The following is a 14,691-nucleotide window of genomic DNA, read 5'->3' on the forward strand; positions in this document are numbered from 1 at the left end:
TTCAAATTAGTGGGGTTTTTTTTAAATAAATTCAGAAGTAGAATTGCTGGGTCATATGGTAGTTATATTTTAAATTTTCAAGGAGCCTCCATACTGTTTTCTATAGTGGCTGAACCAATTTACATTGCTACCTACAGTAGTCAGTGGGTTCCCTTTTTTCTGCATCCTCACCAGCATCCTTGCTTTTTTTTGGTTTTTGATAATAGCCATCTCACTCTCTAGCAGGTGAGAGATGATATTTCATTGTGGTTTAGTAGTTTTTCAAAGTATGGTACCCTTATCAGATGTATCAGTGAATCTATTCTGTGGGTTGTCTTTGTATTTTGTTGATGATTTCCTTTACTGTGCAAAATCTTTTTAGTTTGATGTAGTACCATTTGTTTTTCTTTTGTTTCCCTTGCCTGGGGAGATATATCTGATAAAAGATTGCTACAATCAATGTCCAAGACTTTGCAGCTTATTTTCTTCTAGAATTTTTATGGTTTCAGGTCTAACATTTAAGCCTTTGATCCATTTTGGATTTATCCCTGTGTGTGGTGTAAGAAGAAGGTCTAGTTTCATTTTTCTTCACATATCTGTCCAATTTTCCCAACCATTATTGAATAAACTACCTTTAGCCCATTGTATGTGCTTGCTTCCTCTGTTGAATATTAATTGACTATAAAGGTGTGGGTTTATTTCTGGGCTCTCTATTCTTTTCCATTGATCTGTGTGTCTGTTTTTATGCCAGTATCATGCTATTCTGATTATTATGGCCTTATAGTGCAGTTTGATTTTAGGGAGTGTGATTCCTCCAACTTTGCTCCTCTTTCTCAGGATTGCTGTTTCTCTGTGGGGCCTTTTGTAGTTCCATAGAAATTTTTGAAATATTTATTCTAGTTCTGTGCGATATGTCATTGGAATCTTGATAGGAATTAAATTGATTCTATAGACTGCTTTGGGTAGTACGGACATATTAATGATGTTAATTCTCCCTCTCCATGAGCACAGTATGTGCTTCCACATATTTGTATCTTCTTCAGTTTCTTTCTTCAGAGTTTTATAATTTTCCAAGTGCAGATCTTTTACATCCTTGGTTAGGTTTATTCCTAGGTATTTTATTCTTTTTGTAGCAATTGTGAATGGGGTTGTTTTCTTCATTTTCCTTTCTATTAGTTTGTTATTGACATATAAAAATGCAACTGATTTCTGGATATTAATATTTTTTAAAGATTTTATTTATTTATTTTTAGCGAGAAGGGAAGGGAAGGAGAAAGAAAGGGAGAGAGACACCAGTGCATGGTTGCCTCTTCTGAGCCCTATACTGGGGACCTGACCCACAGCCCAAGCATGTGTCCTGACTGGAAATAGAACCACTGACCCTTTGCTTCGCAGTCTGGCACTCAATCCACTGAGCCACACCAGCCAGGGTGTGGGTATTAATTTTGATAAGGGGTTAATACCCAAAATTTATGAAGTACTTATAAGACTCAACACCAAAAAACCCCAAACAAACCAGTTAAAAAATGGGTAAAGGACCTTAATAGACACTTCTCCAAAGACAACATATAGACATGGCCAATAGACATATGAAAAGATGCTCAACATCACTAATCATCAGAGAAACACATCACTAATCATCCACAATGAGATACCATCTCACACCTGTCAGAATGGCTGTCATCAATAAATCAACAAACAAGTGCTAGCGAGGCTGTGGAGAAAGGGGCACCCTCGTGCACCGTTGATGGGAATGCAGACTGGTGGAGCCACTGTGGAAAGTGTGGAGATAATGCAGAAAATTAAAAATGGATCTGCCTTTTGACCCAGCAATTCCATTTCTGGGAATATATCAGAAGGAACCCAAAACACTAATTCAAAAGAACATAAGCAACCCTGTGTTCATTGTAATGCTATTTACAATGGCCAAGGTATGTAAACGCCCAAGTGTCCATTCATAGATGAGTGTATGATGCAATTATGGGACATTTACACAATGCAATACTACTTGGCCATAAACAGAGAAGAAACTCTTACCCTTTGCAACAGTATGGATAGACCTGGAGAACATTATGCTAAGTGAAAAAAGCCAGTCAAAGAAAGACAAAATACCATATGATTTCACTCATATGGGGAATCTAATGAACAACCTGAACTAACAAGGAACATAGGAAGTGACTCATAGATGAAGAACAGGATGACAGCTAGTAGGCAAGGGGGAGATTAGGGGATGGAGGGATTGAGCATAAAAGGAGAAGTACTCGTGGACATGGACAACAGTGTGGTGACGGTGGGGGGCAGGGGCGTTTATGAGGCCTATAAGGTAGTGAACAAAAATACAATAAAGATTAAATTTTTTAAAAAAAGTATTGTCCCCAGACCATCAGCAGCAGCATCTAGGTATTTATTTTAAAGTCACTTTTTCTGACCCCACTCCAGTCTGCTTGACCAGAAACTGGTTTTGAAGGCCAACATTCTTGTTTTGGCAAATGTTCCAGGTAACTGTGATGCGGGCTGAACTTTGAGAGCCACTGTTTCAGACGTAAGGACACATCCTCCCCAGGCATGGACACAGCCTTCTCAGAAACGCATGGCTGAAAAGATCCCTGAGCAAAATCAAAGCAGTATTAGAAGAATCTATGGGGTTGTGTGTTGAATACACAGCTAACAAAGTAGTCTATCCTGTGCTTGATGTGTGTGTGTAAAAATATCATTTAAACCTCATTTGGGTATACATATAATATTTTTAACTTTTGAAAATCTGGCTGTAAGTAATGAATAAGTTTTCAAAATGGCACCCCACTACCATCTAATTATGTAATGTTGTCGGTATGTGTAGGGCAAGTGCAGGGATGGAGGGGTGGGTGTAATTTGGGACTCGGTGTATAGTGACACCAGTGTGGAGTTGGTTATAGCGTGCCTCTAGGAGCCTGGGGGAAGGAGATCTTCAGTAAGTGTGACGGGGCTGGTTGGAGACAGGGCACAGGGGAGATGGCGGGTGTGTGGGGGAGGGAGGGTGTTCAGGGTGGAGTGCTCTGCCCTGTGCACATGCACTCGGGAATGAGGAGGAGGGAGATGTGGGTAGGTGGCTATGGTGTGCATTTTTCTGTGTACTAGAAAGGTTGTAGGTGTACAAAGGGTGTCAGTGTGTACACATAAGGTAAAGGAGTAGGAGCAGGTTTAGCCTAAAGTGGGAGAAATTTATAGGTATGCCTATTATGACATTGATGATCCAGTTAAAATTGAGCACTAGATAATTTTAGTTAATAGCATTAATAATACTGAAATCTTAAAATTTTACTTCTTTGGTTATATTCAGCCTACTACTAGTTAGTGAAGTATACATGTAGGCATAATAAATATAAGTGCTTTTTCAAGAAATGTTAGAAAATTCAATTTAAAAATGGGCTGTGCAGAGGAATTTTCAGGCCACTTTGAATATTTTGTAGGATTTATTTGTGCTATGTTGGCTTTGGTTTTTACATAGCCATTCTGTGAAATTTGAGGTTTGAAGGGTCATCAAAGAACATCTTATTGTTTTAAAAAATGCTCATATAAAAGATGCACTTTAGGATTCTTAGATATATATATAAAGAATAAAATTTTGTGATTATGAGCAAACAATGTTAATTGAAGTCATTTGTGTTCTTTGGGAGGGACCCTGGATACTCAACTTAATACATTTTTATGACTAGGATATTTTTAGTATATTTCTTAGTGTACTTAGTGTTTGGAAATACATGCACTGTGTCTTTAAACTTTTGAGCTCTTTTCTTTGCACATTTTGGTACAGCGCAACCAAACTTACACATGGGAAACCTGGTCTTCCCTCCCCAGCGTTATAGTCTCCACTCAGGCCTCTCTTTGCAATGGATACTACTTAGTGATTAGCTCTCTGTATTGTCAATCAAATCTTTGTCTCTAGCAAACTGTTTTGTCACTGTAGTAGGAAGGGCTGTTGTGCTGGAAATTTGTCTTTGACAGAGAAAGAATGCTTTCTAAACCAGGTCTTACGAAATCTGATGTAACTTAATTTGCCTTGAAAAGGAAATGTCTCGCCTCTGGTATGGGAAGAAAGGGAGAAGATATCAACCAATTAATCATAAGTATACCCTGGTAAATCTTCATGACTTCAATTTCTGTATTTACTAATCTTTTTATGTTGACATTATGCAGAATTACACAATTCTGAAAGTTTAAGCATAGAGAATATTCATAGAATATAAAATTGTGTAATTACAGAAAAATACCTTTAAGTCATTTCTGCCAATCCTGAATATCTTTAAAAAAATTAAAAAAGGAAATGAATAAGGGACTGTAGTTTTGTTTTGTAGAAATTGGTTTTTCTATTCTACATAAAGCAGTAGTTACCAAATCTTTATTGCTGCCTAAATTTTTTATTTGAGCTTTAAGTTTGTAGGAAAATATTCAGAATATTTTTCTTGCTTAAAAATAAATTGAGTAGTATAATGAGAGTGAATTAACTATAATTTTATAGACTAGATCCCAAACTAGATACATTTAAAGTATTGTGTATTAAGACTATCATTTTAGCAATCTGAGAGAAGGCTTTTTGAAACTATCCAGAAAATTTCAGGCAGTGCTATCTAATACTACCAAACTTGAAGAGATAGTCTAGTAAAGAAAAATACCAGTCAACCATACTCTCTAAGAATCCTAGTTATTTCTTAGTATAAATGTGTGCATTATTTGTTAGAAACATATTTTATTTTATGAATGCTAATTTTATTTTTACTGTAATTGTAGGTGATTTAAATAAGGCTAGCTGTCTCCTTAGAACCAGGAGTGACTTTGGAAGATGTCCCCAAAGCAGCTTGCCACCCTTAAATGTTAAGCATGAAAAATTCCAAGATGGCTTTAATCATTATTATTTTTAATTGGGCTTGGGAGTACTTTCTTAAAGTTGAATGATTTCAGGTTTTTGCTTATATGATACATCATAACAGAGGGATTTAGGAATCTGATATTATTGAACTGGGTAAAATTTTGATCAGATTTTTCAGAATAGCCACTTACCACAGTTTTTATTTTTTAAACCAGTGACGCTATTAATGTAGTTTTTGATTTGCATTAAGCACCGTTGGTTTGCTAAAGCTTTAATGCAGTTTAATTTATTAGACATACAGGCAAAATAAATTGTGGATGTTTTGTCTGGCTTCATGGGAAGGTAGCCACGGAGTTGTTCCACCTTAGGACTCAGAAGCTGAAATGTAACATAGAACAAGATGTTACCTTTGGTCTGCCAGAGGTCTAGACATTGTGACTGTTAGTCAAGTTTGGGCTACTATCTTCTGCTTCCTCGAGGATTGCTAACTATCAGGGAAGTGGGTGGGCTAGGCCTCTGGGTGGTATATATGTAGAGAGAGGGAGAGATAATTTCTAGAGCTGGAATGTGAGGCTAAATTTAATCAAAAACATAAGAAACCTTAATTTGAATAACTGGAGGATTTTTTTGTAGATGTTCTTTATCAAGTTGAAGAAGTGCTCCCTCTATTCCTAGGTTACTGAGTGTTAATCATCAGTGAGTATTAGATTTTTGAATAGTGCTTTTTTTTATCTGTTGATGTAATCATATGATTTTTTTCTTTATCCTGTTGATGCAATGAATTATATACATCAGTGATTTTTTTCATGTTGAAGTACCTTATGAGTGCCTTGCATATCAGGAATAAATCTCACTTGGTCATTGTATATTCTTATTTTTATAAATTGTTAGATTCAATTTGCTAGATTTTGTTGAGGCTTTTTGCATGTATGTTCATGAGAATTATTGGTCTGTGTATTTCCTTTCTTTTAATGCCTTTGTTTTTGTTTTATAATTAGTGTAATGCTTGCATCATAGAATGAGTTGAGAAGTATTTCCTCTGGTTCTGTTATCTGGAAGAGATTATAAAGAATTAGTATAATGGTTTTTTTTTTTAAGTTTGATAGAATTCACCAGTGAATCCATCTGGATTTATTCCAGACACTCCATAGATAGAGATCCTAACTACTTTGTTCTTGCTTTGCAAAAGTTAATATAATACTAATGGCCAGGCTGGAAATCTGTCCAGTTTTTTCTTTTTGTACCCTATGTCTTTCATAACTTTCAACAAGTTTGTGTAGCTTTTTGTTGAGTTACCTTGATGGTTGTTTACTGGCAGCTAATTCATTTTTGTTGGCTAAAATTGGGCTTAGTACCTTCTATTTTGGAAGATGATTATTAATTCAACTTCTTTAAATAGATATAGGCCTATTCAAATTATGTTTCTTCTTTTGTGAGGTTTGGTTGTTTATGTCTTTTAAGGAACTGGTCCATTTTAGCTAGGTTGTCAAATTTGTGGACATAGAGTTGTTTATAATAGTCCTCTATTATTCTTTTAATGCCCATAGGATCTATAGTGAAGGCCCTCTTCATTTCTGATATAATTCATTTGTGTTTTCTCTCTGTTATTTTAGTTAGTCTGGCTAGAGGTTTATCAATTTAATTGATCTTTTTAGAGAACTGTCTTTTGGTTTTGTTGATTTTTCTCCATTGATTTTGTTTTTAATTTTATTGATTGCTACTCTTTTTTCATTTAGTTCAAAATACTTTAAATTGTGTTTTTTAAAGTATTTTTATATTTTCCTATTATTTGTCTGTTACTGATTTCTAGTTCAACTTCACTGTGGCCTGTTTTGTTATTTCTGTTTGTTGAGGTGTGTTTTATGGCCCAGAATATGCTCTGTCTTGTGAATGTTCCGTGCGAGCTTGAGAAGAATGTGTGTTTTTCTGTTGTTGGGTGAAGGATTTTATACATGTCAGTTAGACCAAATAAATTGAGGGCGCTGCTTAGTTCAGTTATGTCCTTACTGAATTTCTGACTACTGGATTTGTGCGTCACTGACAGAGGAGTTTTGAAGTCTCCAACTATAATAGTGGGTTTATACATTTCAAGATTGTGTCATGAATATTCTTTTCCCCTGATGTGCTACGAGAATGAGATTATTCCCTTTTTATGAGATTCACTTCTTAGTTTTATTGTTCCAGGAAGCGATAACAGTATATACATATTGTAATTGAATGGTTTTAAGAAGTTAACAGGTTTCTTTTTTACTAAAAGAACAGTGAATATATCTGCCTTCTCATCAAAAGATGAGTCATCTGCAAATATACTTCACAGGAAGTAATTTTAAATTCAGAAGATTTATTCAAATCAAAATTTTGATGTGTTTTATTTGGAATTCAGTCTGGATTTGTCTTTGTTTCTCCTCTCAATTCTATTCTCCAGTTATCTAATTCATGATTCTCTATTTGCTCTTCATTTAATGTCATTCCATAAAGTAGTAACTTTGAAAGCAATAGTTTTAATGTAAGACAAAAATGAGCAAAGTTTTAATATAATCCAGTTTTTTTATTTTGTAATATGACTTTGTTGTATATGATGAAATTAGAGAACAAAAGAATTTTGTGACCTTGGGGATGCTGCCGTGTGTCCTCTTTGTTGGACGCTACAGCTCAGACTCCAATGTCCTCCTGTTGGGTATATTTTTGGATACTAAAGTAAGTAAAAGTGTCAATGATTAGGTAATATTTTTCTTTCTACCCCATCTCCTTTACTAAAGAATAAAAGCTAGGAATAAAAAAAGCACGCAGATTTCTTTTACTCTGTGTGGCAGTTGGGGGAAAGGAGGTATTTGGTTTGTTTGTGGGGTAATCTTAGGGGGAAATACTGGACCGTCCGGAGGGAGGACTGTTAGACCGTTATATTGGTCTTTATATCTAGAAGAACATGTTCTTATTCATGGGATTGACAACAACCTATAAATATAAAACATAAAAATTAAATTTTCTCTTATTTTCAGCTTTTGTTCTGTTTGGGTTGCTGTTGTTAGTTCCTTTGTAACGGAGATAGGTGGATTTAATCCTGTCCTTAATTTGTAATTCTGTGAAAATAAGTGCTTTGAAACACTTTCTTTGTATGAGAATCCTTTGTCAAAGGCTGCAAAGACTAGAGAGTAAGCACTTTAGGTTATATTGTACTTAGTGCCTCTGGATAGGACTATGCAGTATATGCAGGCCACTTTATTCCTCAATAAGTGACTTTTTAGCCAGACAGTGAATACAGTTTTAATTAGAAGTTCTTGGTTTCCTCTTCTCTGTATCCTTAATAACTAAAAGTGTGATGTGGGATATTTTGTAGAAATATGTATGTTTTCTACTTAGGTTTAATCTTTTGGGTAAAATAGTAAATTCTATACATGGAATATGATTTACTAAGGGATAAAAATTAAGACCAGTTCCAGCTCTATCATATATACTGGCCTCTGTATCTCTTTATTCTGTTGTTTTCAGAGGAGGTATATTTCTGTACTCATTTCATTTTAGATCCCTTTTCTTTATTAACTCATAGACTCTTGACAGTTTTATCTATCCTCATTCATCACAACATGAGTAAATATTTAGAAGGTTAAGGAAGTGATACATTTGTAAGTCTCAGAAAAGAATACATTATTTTTTAAAAGTATAATGAGAAAAGGTAGATTTATGACATTAAAGAAATTTTGAATTCACCAAATGTTCATAATGGCAGTTCATGGTTCCTTCAATGATAGCTCCTACTCTCAGTGCTGTTGATGAAATTAGATTACAACTGTTCCATTTTGAGAGCATTAGTCAATTTCACTTCCATTCAGGAAGTATATTTAATATGGTAAAAGAAGGAGCTTTAAGAAATAAGATTGGTGTTGACTAGAGGGATAGAAGGTATGCAGAGGAGTAGATGAGTCATACAGTTTGAAAGTACTTGGCTAGGAGACTCTTGAATAAACTGAATGCCATGGGAAAAAGAAAGAAAAATATAACTGATCATTAAATATCTTGTAGAGATTTCTTTTGTTGACCATAGAGAAGCAAGGCCATGGTTTTTTACTTTCAATACCTTTTTTTTTTCATGTTCATTGAGAATTCTGTTGTTCTTAATTGAAAGGTCTTTAATATTTTTATCAAATACCAAAATGGAAAATTAATTTCAGAAGTCACTCAGGACATACAAAATATTTGTGCTGTCAAAACTGAAATATTTTCATATCAAAAATAAATGAGAAGTCTCTTCAGGCATTATCCTTTAATACTCAGGGTAGTAGGTAAAAAATGATCAAGTAAAAATAGTGTTAACAGTAGTTCCCATTTGCTATATGCTGGGTACTATAGTCAATCCTTTATATCCATTTTATTTCCTCATTTTATTTACATAAAATCCCTATTTGGTATGTACTCTTATTACTTCCATTATTTTATGAAGAAATAGAAAAAGGGGCCAAACCCAGGTTCGTCTGATGCCGCAGAGCTGGAGATCATAAGCACTGGGTTTCTTTCTAAGTGAAGAGTTAGCTGTCATGCTGCAAGTATTGCTGCTTTGCACAAGTCAGTATAATAATAATGGCCAGAATGGAAAAATGTGCAGTTTCTTTTCCTTTTTTCTATTCTCATGTCTTTCATAGCTTTCATAAGTTACCCATAGAGGTACCTTAATGTTTACTGGTGGCTAATTAGTTTTAGTTGACTAGAGCAAGAGCCTTTTAGAAATCTAAACACTATGGGCCGATTGGTTTAACTGCATTTGGTGGCCAGAACTTCCACATATTTGATCACAAGAGGTATTTGTCATAGCTCAGGACAATCAGCACATGTTTATGGCACCACCAGAGGTCACTATATTGTGGTTACTGTCTGGGGAATTATGTCACAGTCTGAAAAAGCTGTAGCTGTTGTGTCAACCTGAGGAAACCTGTCTGTTTTTGTGGCTTTTTTGAAATGTTTATCTGTCAAATATAGTTTTCAAAGTCAGTGCTGTGCAAGAGACTGGTCTAGGCAATTACAGAAGATAGAGAATTTCCCTTAGGAATTTAGAATGTAGGAAGGTTGTCAAGTTTTATTCACAAATAACTGCTACAATACCCACCATAAAGAAAAGATACAGGAGAGGCAAAAACTGAAAAGAGCCATTTAAAAATACTGAAGTAGGCAGTATGCCTGAGAAGGTATTGCTGATTATATATGCTCTTGAAAAATCTACTTTCCTACATTCTAGAGCCTGTTTTTCTTACTGACTTAAGTTTTAAAATGTACTGCATATCTTTTTCTTGCTCCCTCCTCTCCTTTTTTTCTGATGCAGATCACATATAATAGCATGGGTATGTTTGTCACCTTTGCCTAGAGGAGATTTTTCCAGCATCCATTAGGATACAGTGCTTCAACTAAACTGATTGGAGACAAGGGTTGAAACTACCACTTTCTTTGTAAACTTCAAGACGTTTAGATTAGAGATGTCATAATCTTTGATACTAGCAAAGTGTGTTACATTTTATGTGTTTCTTTTATAATTCTTATTACTCAAATTCTGTCTCTTTGAAACAATCCATAAAGTAAGTCTTATATTATGAACTAGTTGGACATAGTGGTTAAACTCATTCATGCACATTTCAATGTAGTTTGATATATAAATCTCTTGGATTTTCAGCATGGAGTTGGGGAAAGAAATCTTTGTTACAGTTCTCTTTCCCTATTTAAATTTCTCCATTTTTAAAAAATTTGTTGGCTGTTCTTCTCAATTGTCAGTGGAATTATTGTCTTCCTGTCTCCACATTCAGGTAGTGTCAGTGGCTGAGTATCACCGCAGGATCGATGCTCTAAATACTGAAGAACTGCGCACACTCTGCAGACGGCTCCAGGTGCCCCCTTCAGTAGCTTAAACCCCTCCAGAGGTTGACTGCTCCCTGTTTTCAGTCTTTGGTCGGGGCAGATCTCATTTTCGAAGGATTTGTTTTGACTGTGGCAGTAAAATAGCCCATCAGAAAATTCCTTTTTGTACTAACGACTACAGTAATGCTTTGAAGGCTGTAGGATTATCCTTTCTATCATCTTTTCATTTGAAAAATATTCGGAGGAATTTTCTGTCACTTTAGAACTGTTCTCAGCATTGTATGTTTCTTTGAGTGATGAGTTTTTATTTAATTTTAACATTGGAAGACTGTCTTTGGGTTTAAGATTGAATTTTTGCTAAACAGAATCTGAAAGATGTGGTACTATGAGAAAATGTTTAATGGATAGTAAGGTTTTAAATATTTTCTCTTTAAGGTTACTTCAGTTGTATCAACCCCACATCAAATATGTTAGTGAAGTAAATTGTTTTGTTCTTGAGGTATTCCTGGTTGGTATTGGAAATACTTTGGAAAAAAGTATAGGTTGGGCACCAGAACTAGATAACATTTCTTAAAATTTTGTGAAATAATCTTTGTGATTTTTTTTTTTTTTGGAAAAAAAGAAAGTGATACAGTTGAAGTCATTTTCCAGTTTTGTGTGCTGTGTGTTTTCTTCTTTGTATGATATGCTCTCATGGCTTTGCTAGAACTACTGAATTATTTTTTTTTCTTTTCTTTGAATGCTTTTCATGCTGCCTTGGATTTGTTTTTTAACCTTTCACATCATCAAAATAAAGGTAAAATATGATGATGTGAGAGAATTACTTAAGCTTAGCTTCTCATCAAAAAACAATACAGTTCTTGAACATGTATTGGTTGAAAATATATGCTGTTTAGATTTGGTAAGAAATCTGTCAGAGGAACAAAACGGTTCGGTTACATTTCATTTCCGTATAGAATCATAAGCTGCCGAGCATTGCTGCGTTTTAGTTATCTGCTCCAATAGAACTCTTGTTTCCCAACTTAAAAATTTTATTAATGATGGCTATGTTTCACATAATTTATTTTCTAATATTATTGTTTTTTACATTAAAATAAAATAAATATGAAAAAGTATCAACAACAGCGATTGTACAGGAGTTTTAAGTTAATATTTTTATCATTTTTAAGAATATCAGTGAGATCATTTTCATCAAACAAAATCATTTACTCTTTTTAATGCATCAAATTGATCTAATTTAAAACATAGAGTGGTGATCAAACTTTTAAATTTGTTCAGTGTTTAGAACACAAAAACAGTGAAGGCATTTTTTAAAATAATGGTAATGTTTTCATCAAAGCAAACACACATCAGTGAACTTAAACTTTTTATTGAACTATTCTTTAAATTAAAATTTTAGCACCAAGGAAGTTATTTTCAGCAAATTTTATGTTTACCATGAAAAAAAATGATCCCACATATTTTAACTAACACACCTGAAGAGCACGGGTCCCTTTTGTCCTTCATCAGAAGAATTGAAGTTTGCATGCAGTGATCTTTTATACAGAAGTATGATCTTATCATTCATTACCTGCCCTTCTTCATGTACTGGGTGAGAAAATGTCTTTTTATAGTTAAAAAAATCTTTTTCTGCATTGGGTATTATTAGATGGAGCCTTCTAAAATTCTAAATTAAAGCTTAAGCCACTTTTTCTAAGGTATAAAGTTTGATCTCTCTCAAGAGGCTAACATTTTTTGAAAGCATGTTGCAATTTTATATTAATATGCTGCTGCTGTTTCCTTCTTTAGATTGCTACAAGGGAAGACATAAATTCAAAGCAGGTTGCTCCAGTGAAAGCAGACCTGGAGTCTGAATCTTTTCGACCCAACCTGAGTGATCCCAGTGAACTTCTACTGCCAGATCAAATCGAAAAGGTATGGCATGCTCACATATGTGTGTTTCTGGGGGTGTGTACACCTAAGAGAAAAAAAAAGCCTCATTTTAGTTGTTTTGAAAACTGAAGAAGCAGGGTTACTGCTAATAGTCTTTCTCTCCCATGAAGAAAAAGTAAACACAGCATAGCAAACATAGTAAATGTGTTAGGAGACTTAGGTAATCAAACATTAAAAAATTAACAAAGCAATTTAGGTGGGCCACTATAATAGCCAGTATTTAATTTCTCATAGTGTGCTTTGTGTGGATTACCTCATATAGTTGTTACAACACCTGTAGGAGTTGGGTATTCTTACTGTGTGCATTTTTAAGTGAAGAAACCTGGACATGAAGAGGTTAAGTAATTTGTTAAAGTCACAGGTAAAGGTATTGAAGCTTGGTTTCTGACAGACTGCCCCTGGAGCCCATTGTTTGAGAGATAATTAATAATCAAGTGAAGAGTCCATTCAGTATTTTTCTTAATTCACGACAGAAGGCATTATGAGTAACTTATATTTCTTATCTCTGTTCTAATTTGTATCTTGTTCAGCCTAATTCTTTCTTTTCCTAGTAGACAATTAATACTTCACAGTGAGAAATATACAATTATTCTTCAAACATCTCAGTATCTTATAGGATCATAATTTCTACTGTTATTTTTTTGTAGCCTATATTTTATAAAGTGCCATTCTATTCCAACTGGTATTACTATCCTGGCAATCAACTATCAGGTAAATTTTAACATTTTATTTTTCAAAGCTTACCAAGCATCTTCCACCAAGAACAATTGGCTATCCATGGACTCTTATTTATGGAACCGGGAAGCATGGCACAAGCCTGAAGACCCTGTATCGGACAATGACAGGTTTAGACACCCCAGTGCTGATGGTGATTAAAGACAGTGATGGGCAGGTATGGAATCAACTACACAGACACCTTACCTTTTAAGAGATTACAGTAATGGTAGCTTTTAATATATCTTTTTGATTAAAATAATTGTTATTAGTACATTTTATTAAATTTAACTGATAATCATTGAGTACTTTTAATATGCAAGAAAGTACAGAGTGCTCCAGAAGGTAGATATGAACATGCATAATGTTTAAAGAGTTCCTGCCTTCAAAGGGATTATACTCTGGTAGAAAAGAACATGTAACTACTTTATTTTGCCGTGTATAAATGCATACTGTTTTTGCCCAAATTTTTGAGGTAAAAATAAGGATGCACATTATACATGGATATAATGATTACGTACCATGGGTTTAATAATCCTGTGTATAATGTGCACAAAACACGGGCACTCATTATACACAGCAAAATACAGTATATCATTGTCTCTAGTGCCAAGAAAAATATGCCAAGTAATAAATACCTAGAAAAAACAAAAGAAGTGCTTGGAGTAAGGCGTGTTCATATCTATTTGGCAAAGATGAGAATGAGGGTCACAGACAGGGTGGAAATTGACAGTCTCGAGGCATGCATAAAGTTTTTAAAGTTAAAGATACTTGTGTAAGGGTGATATGGAGAGCAAAACAACAGATAAGCAAGAGAAGCATTGGTGTGTTCCTAAAGTGGCAAGTTCAGGTCATTACCGACACTGGGGAGTAATGAGAGGGTCAGAGAGCAATATTAATTTAAACAAAACAAAGCATTACTACTATTACTGTCACCTTTAGTGTGCTTATATTGCATATTTATCTAATCACTTTATGTGCATTACCTTAATAATCACCAAAGCCCTGTGAGGTTGATATTTTTATCAACACCGTTTTAAAGATAAGTTAACTGTGACTTAAAGAGGTGTATCAACTTCCCCAGGGTTCCACAACTGAGAAAAGATATCTGAGGGAATAAAAATGAACTACTGTTACATGCCTTAGCAGAGAGGAGTGTCACAAACATAATATGAATTAAAAATGAGACACTAAAGAGTAACTTTCTCGTGATTCTCTTTATAGAAAGTTCATGAATGGGGAAAACAAATCTATGGTATTGTCAGCCTAGTGGCTTCCTTTGTGGGGGGGGGGAGCGGGTGAGGCAGAGAAGGCACAAGGAAAGCTTCTGGTGTTCGTTATTCTGTTTCTTATTTGAATTAAGGTTAAATGGGACTTTCTGA

The 14,691-nt window shown here is 34.6% G+C and overlaps 1 protein-coding gene across 13 annotated transcripts in view; it reads left to right on the top strand.

Moving 5' to 3' along the window:
- OXR1 (oxidation resistance 1) overlaps positions 1-14,691 on the top strand; it is a 376,616-nt gene that overhangs the window by 354,321 nt on the left and 7,604 nt on the right. For 8 of the 13 annotated variants that reach the window (XM_028534085.2, XM_036031343.1, XM_036031345.1 and 5 more), the window contains 3 exons: positions 10,612-10,692; positions 12,452-12,577; positions 13,335-13,487. In XM_028534085.2, the coding sequence (XP_028389886.1) occupies positions 10,612-10,692; positions 12,452-12,577; positions 13,335-13,487 (360 nt within the window). Of the gene's footprint in view, positions 1-3,539; positions 4,096-10,611; positions 10,693-12,451; positions 12,578-13,334; positions 13,488-14,691 lie in introns of those variants that run through there. The other 5 variants (XM_028534087.2, XM_036031344.1, XM_028534088.2 and 2 more) reach the window with 3 other exon arrangements.

The sequence above is a fragment of the Phyllostomus discolor genome, chromosome 7 (genome assembly GCF_004126475.2).
Source record: "Phyllostomus discolor isolate MPI-MPIP mPhyDis1 chromosome 7, mPhyDis1.pri.v3, whole genome shotgun sequence".
Lineage (NCBI taxonomy): Eukaryota > Metazoa > Chordata > Mammalia > Chiroptera > Phyllostomidae > Phyllostomus > Phyllostomus discolor.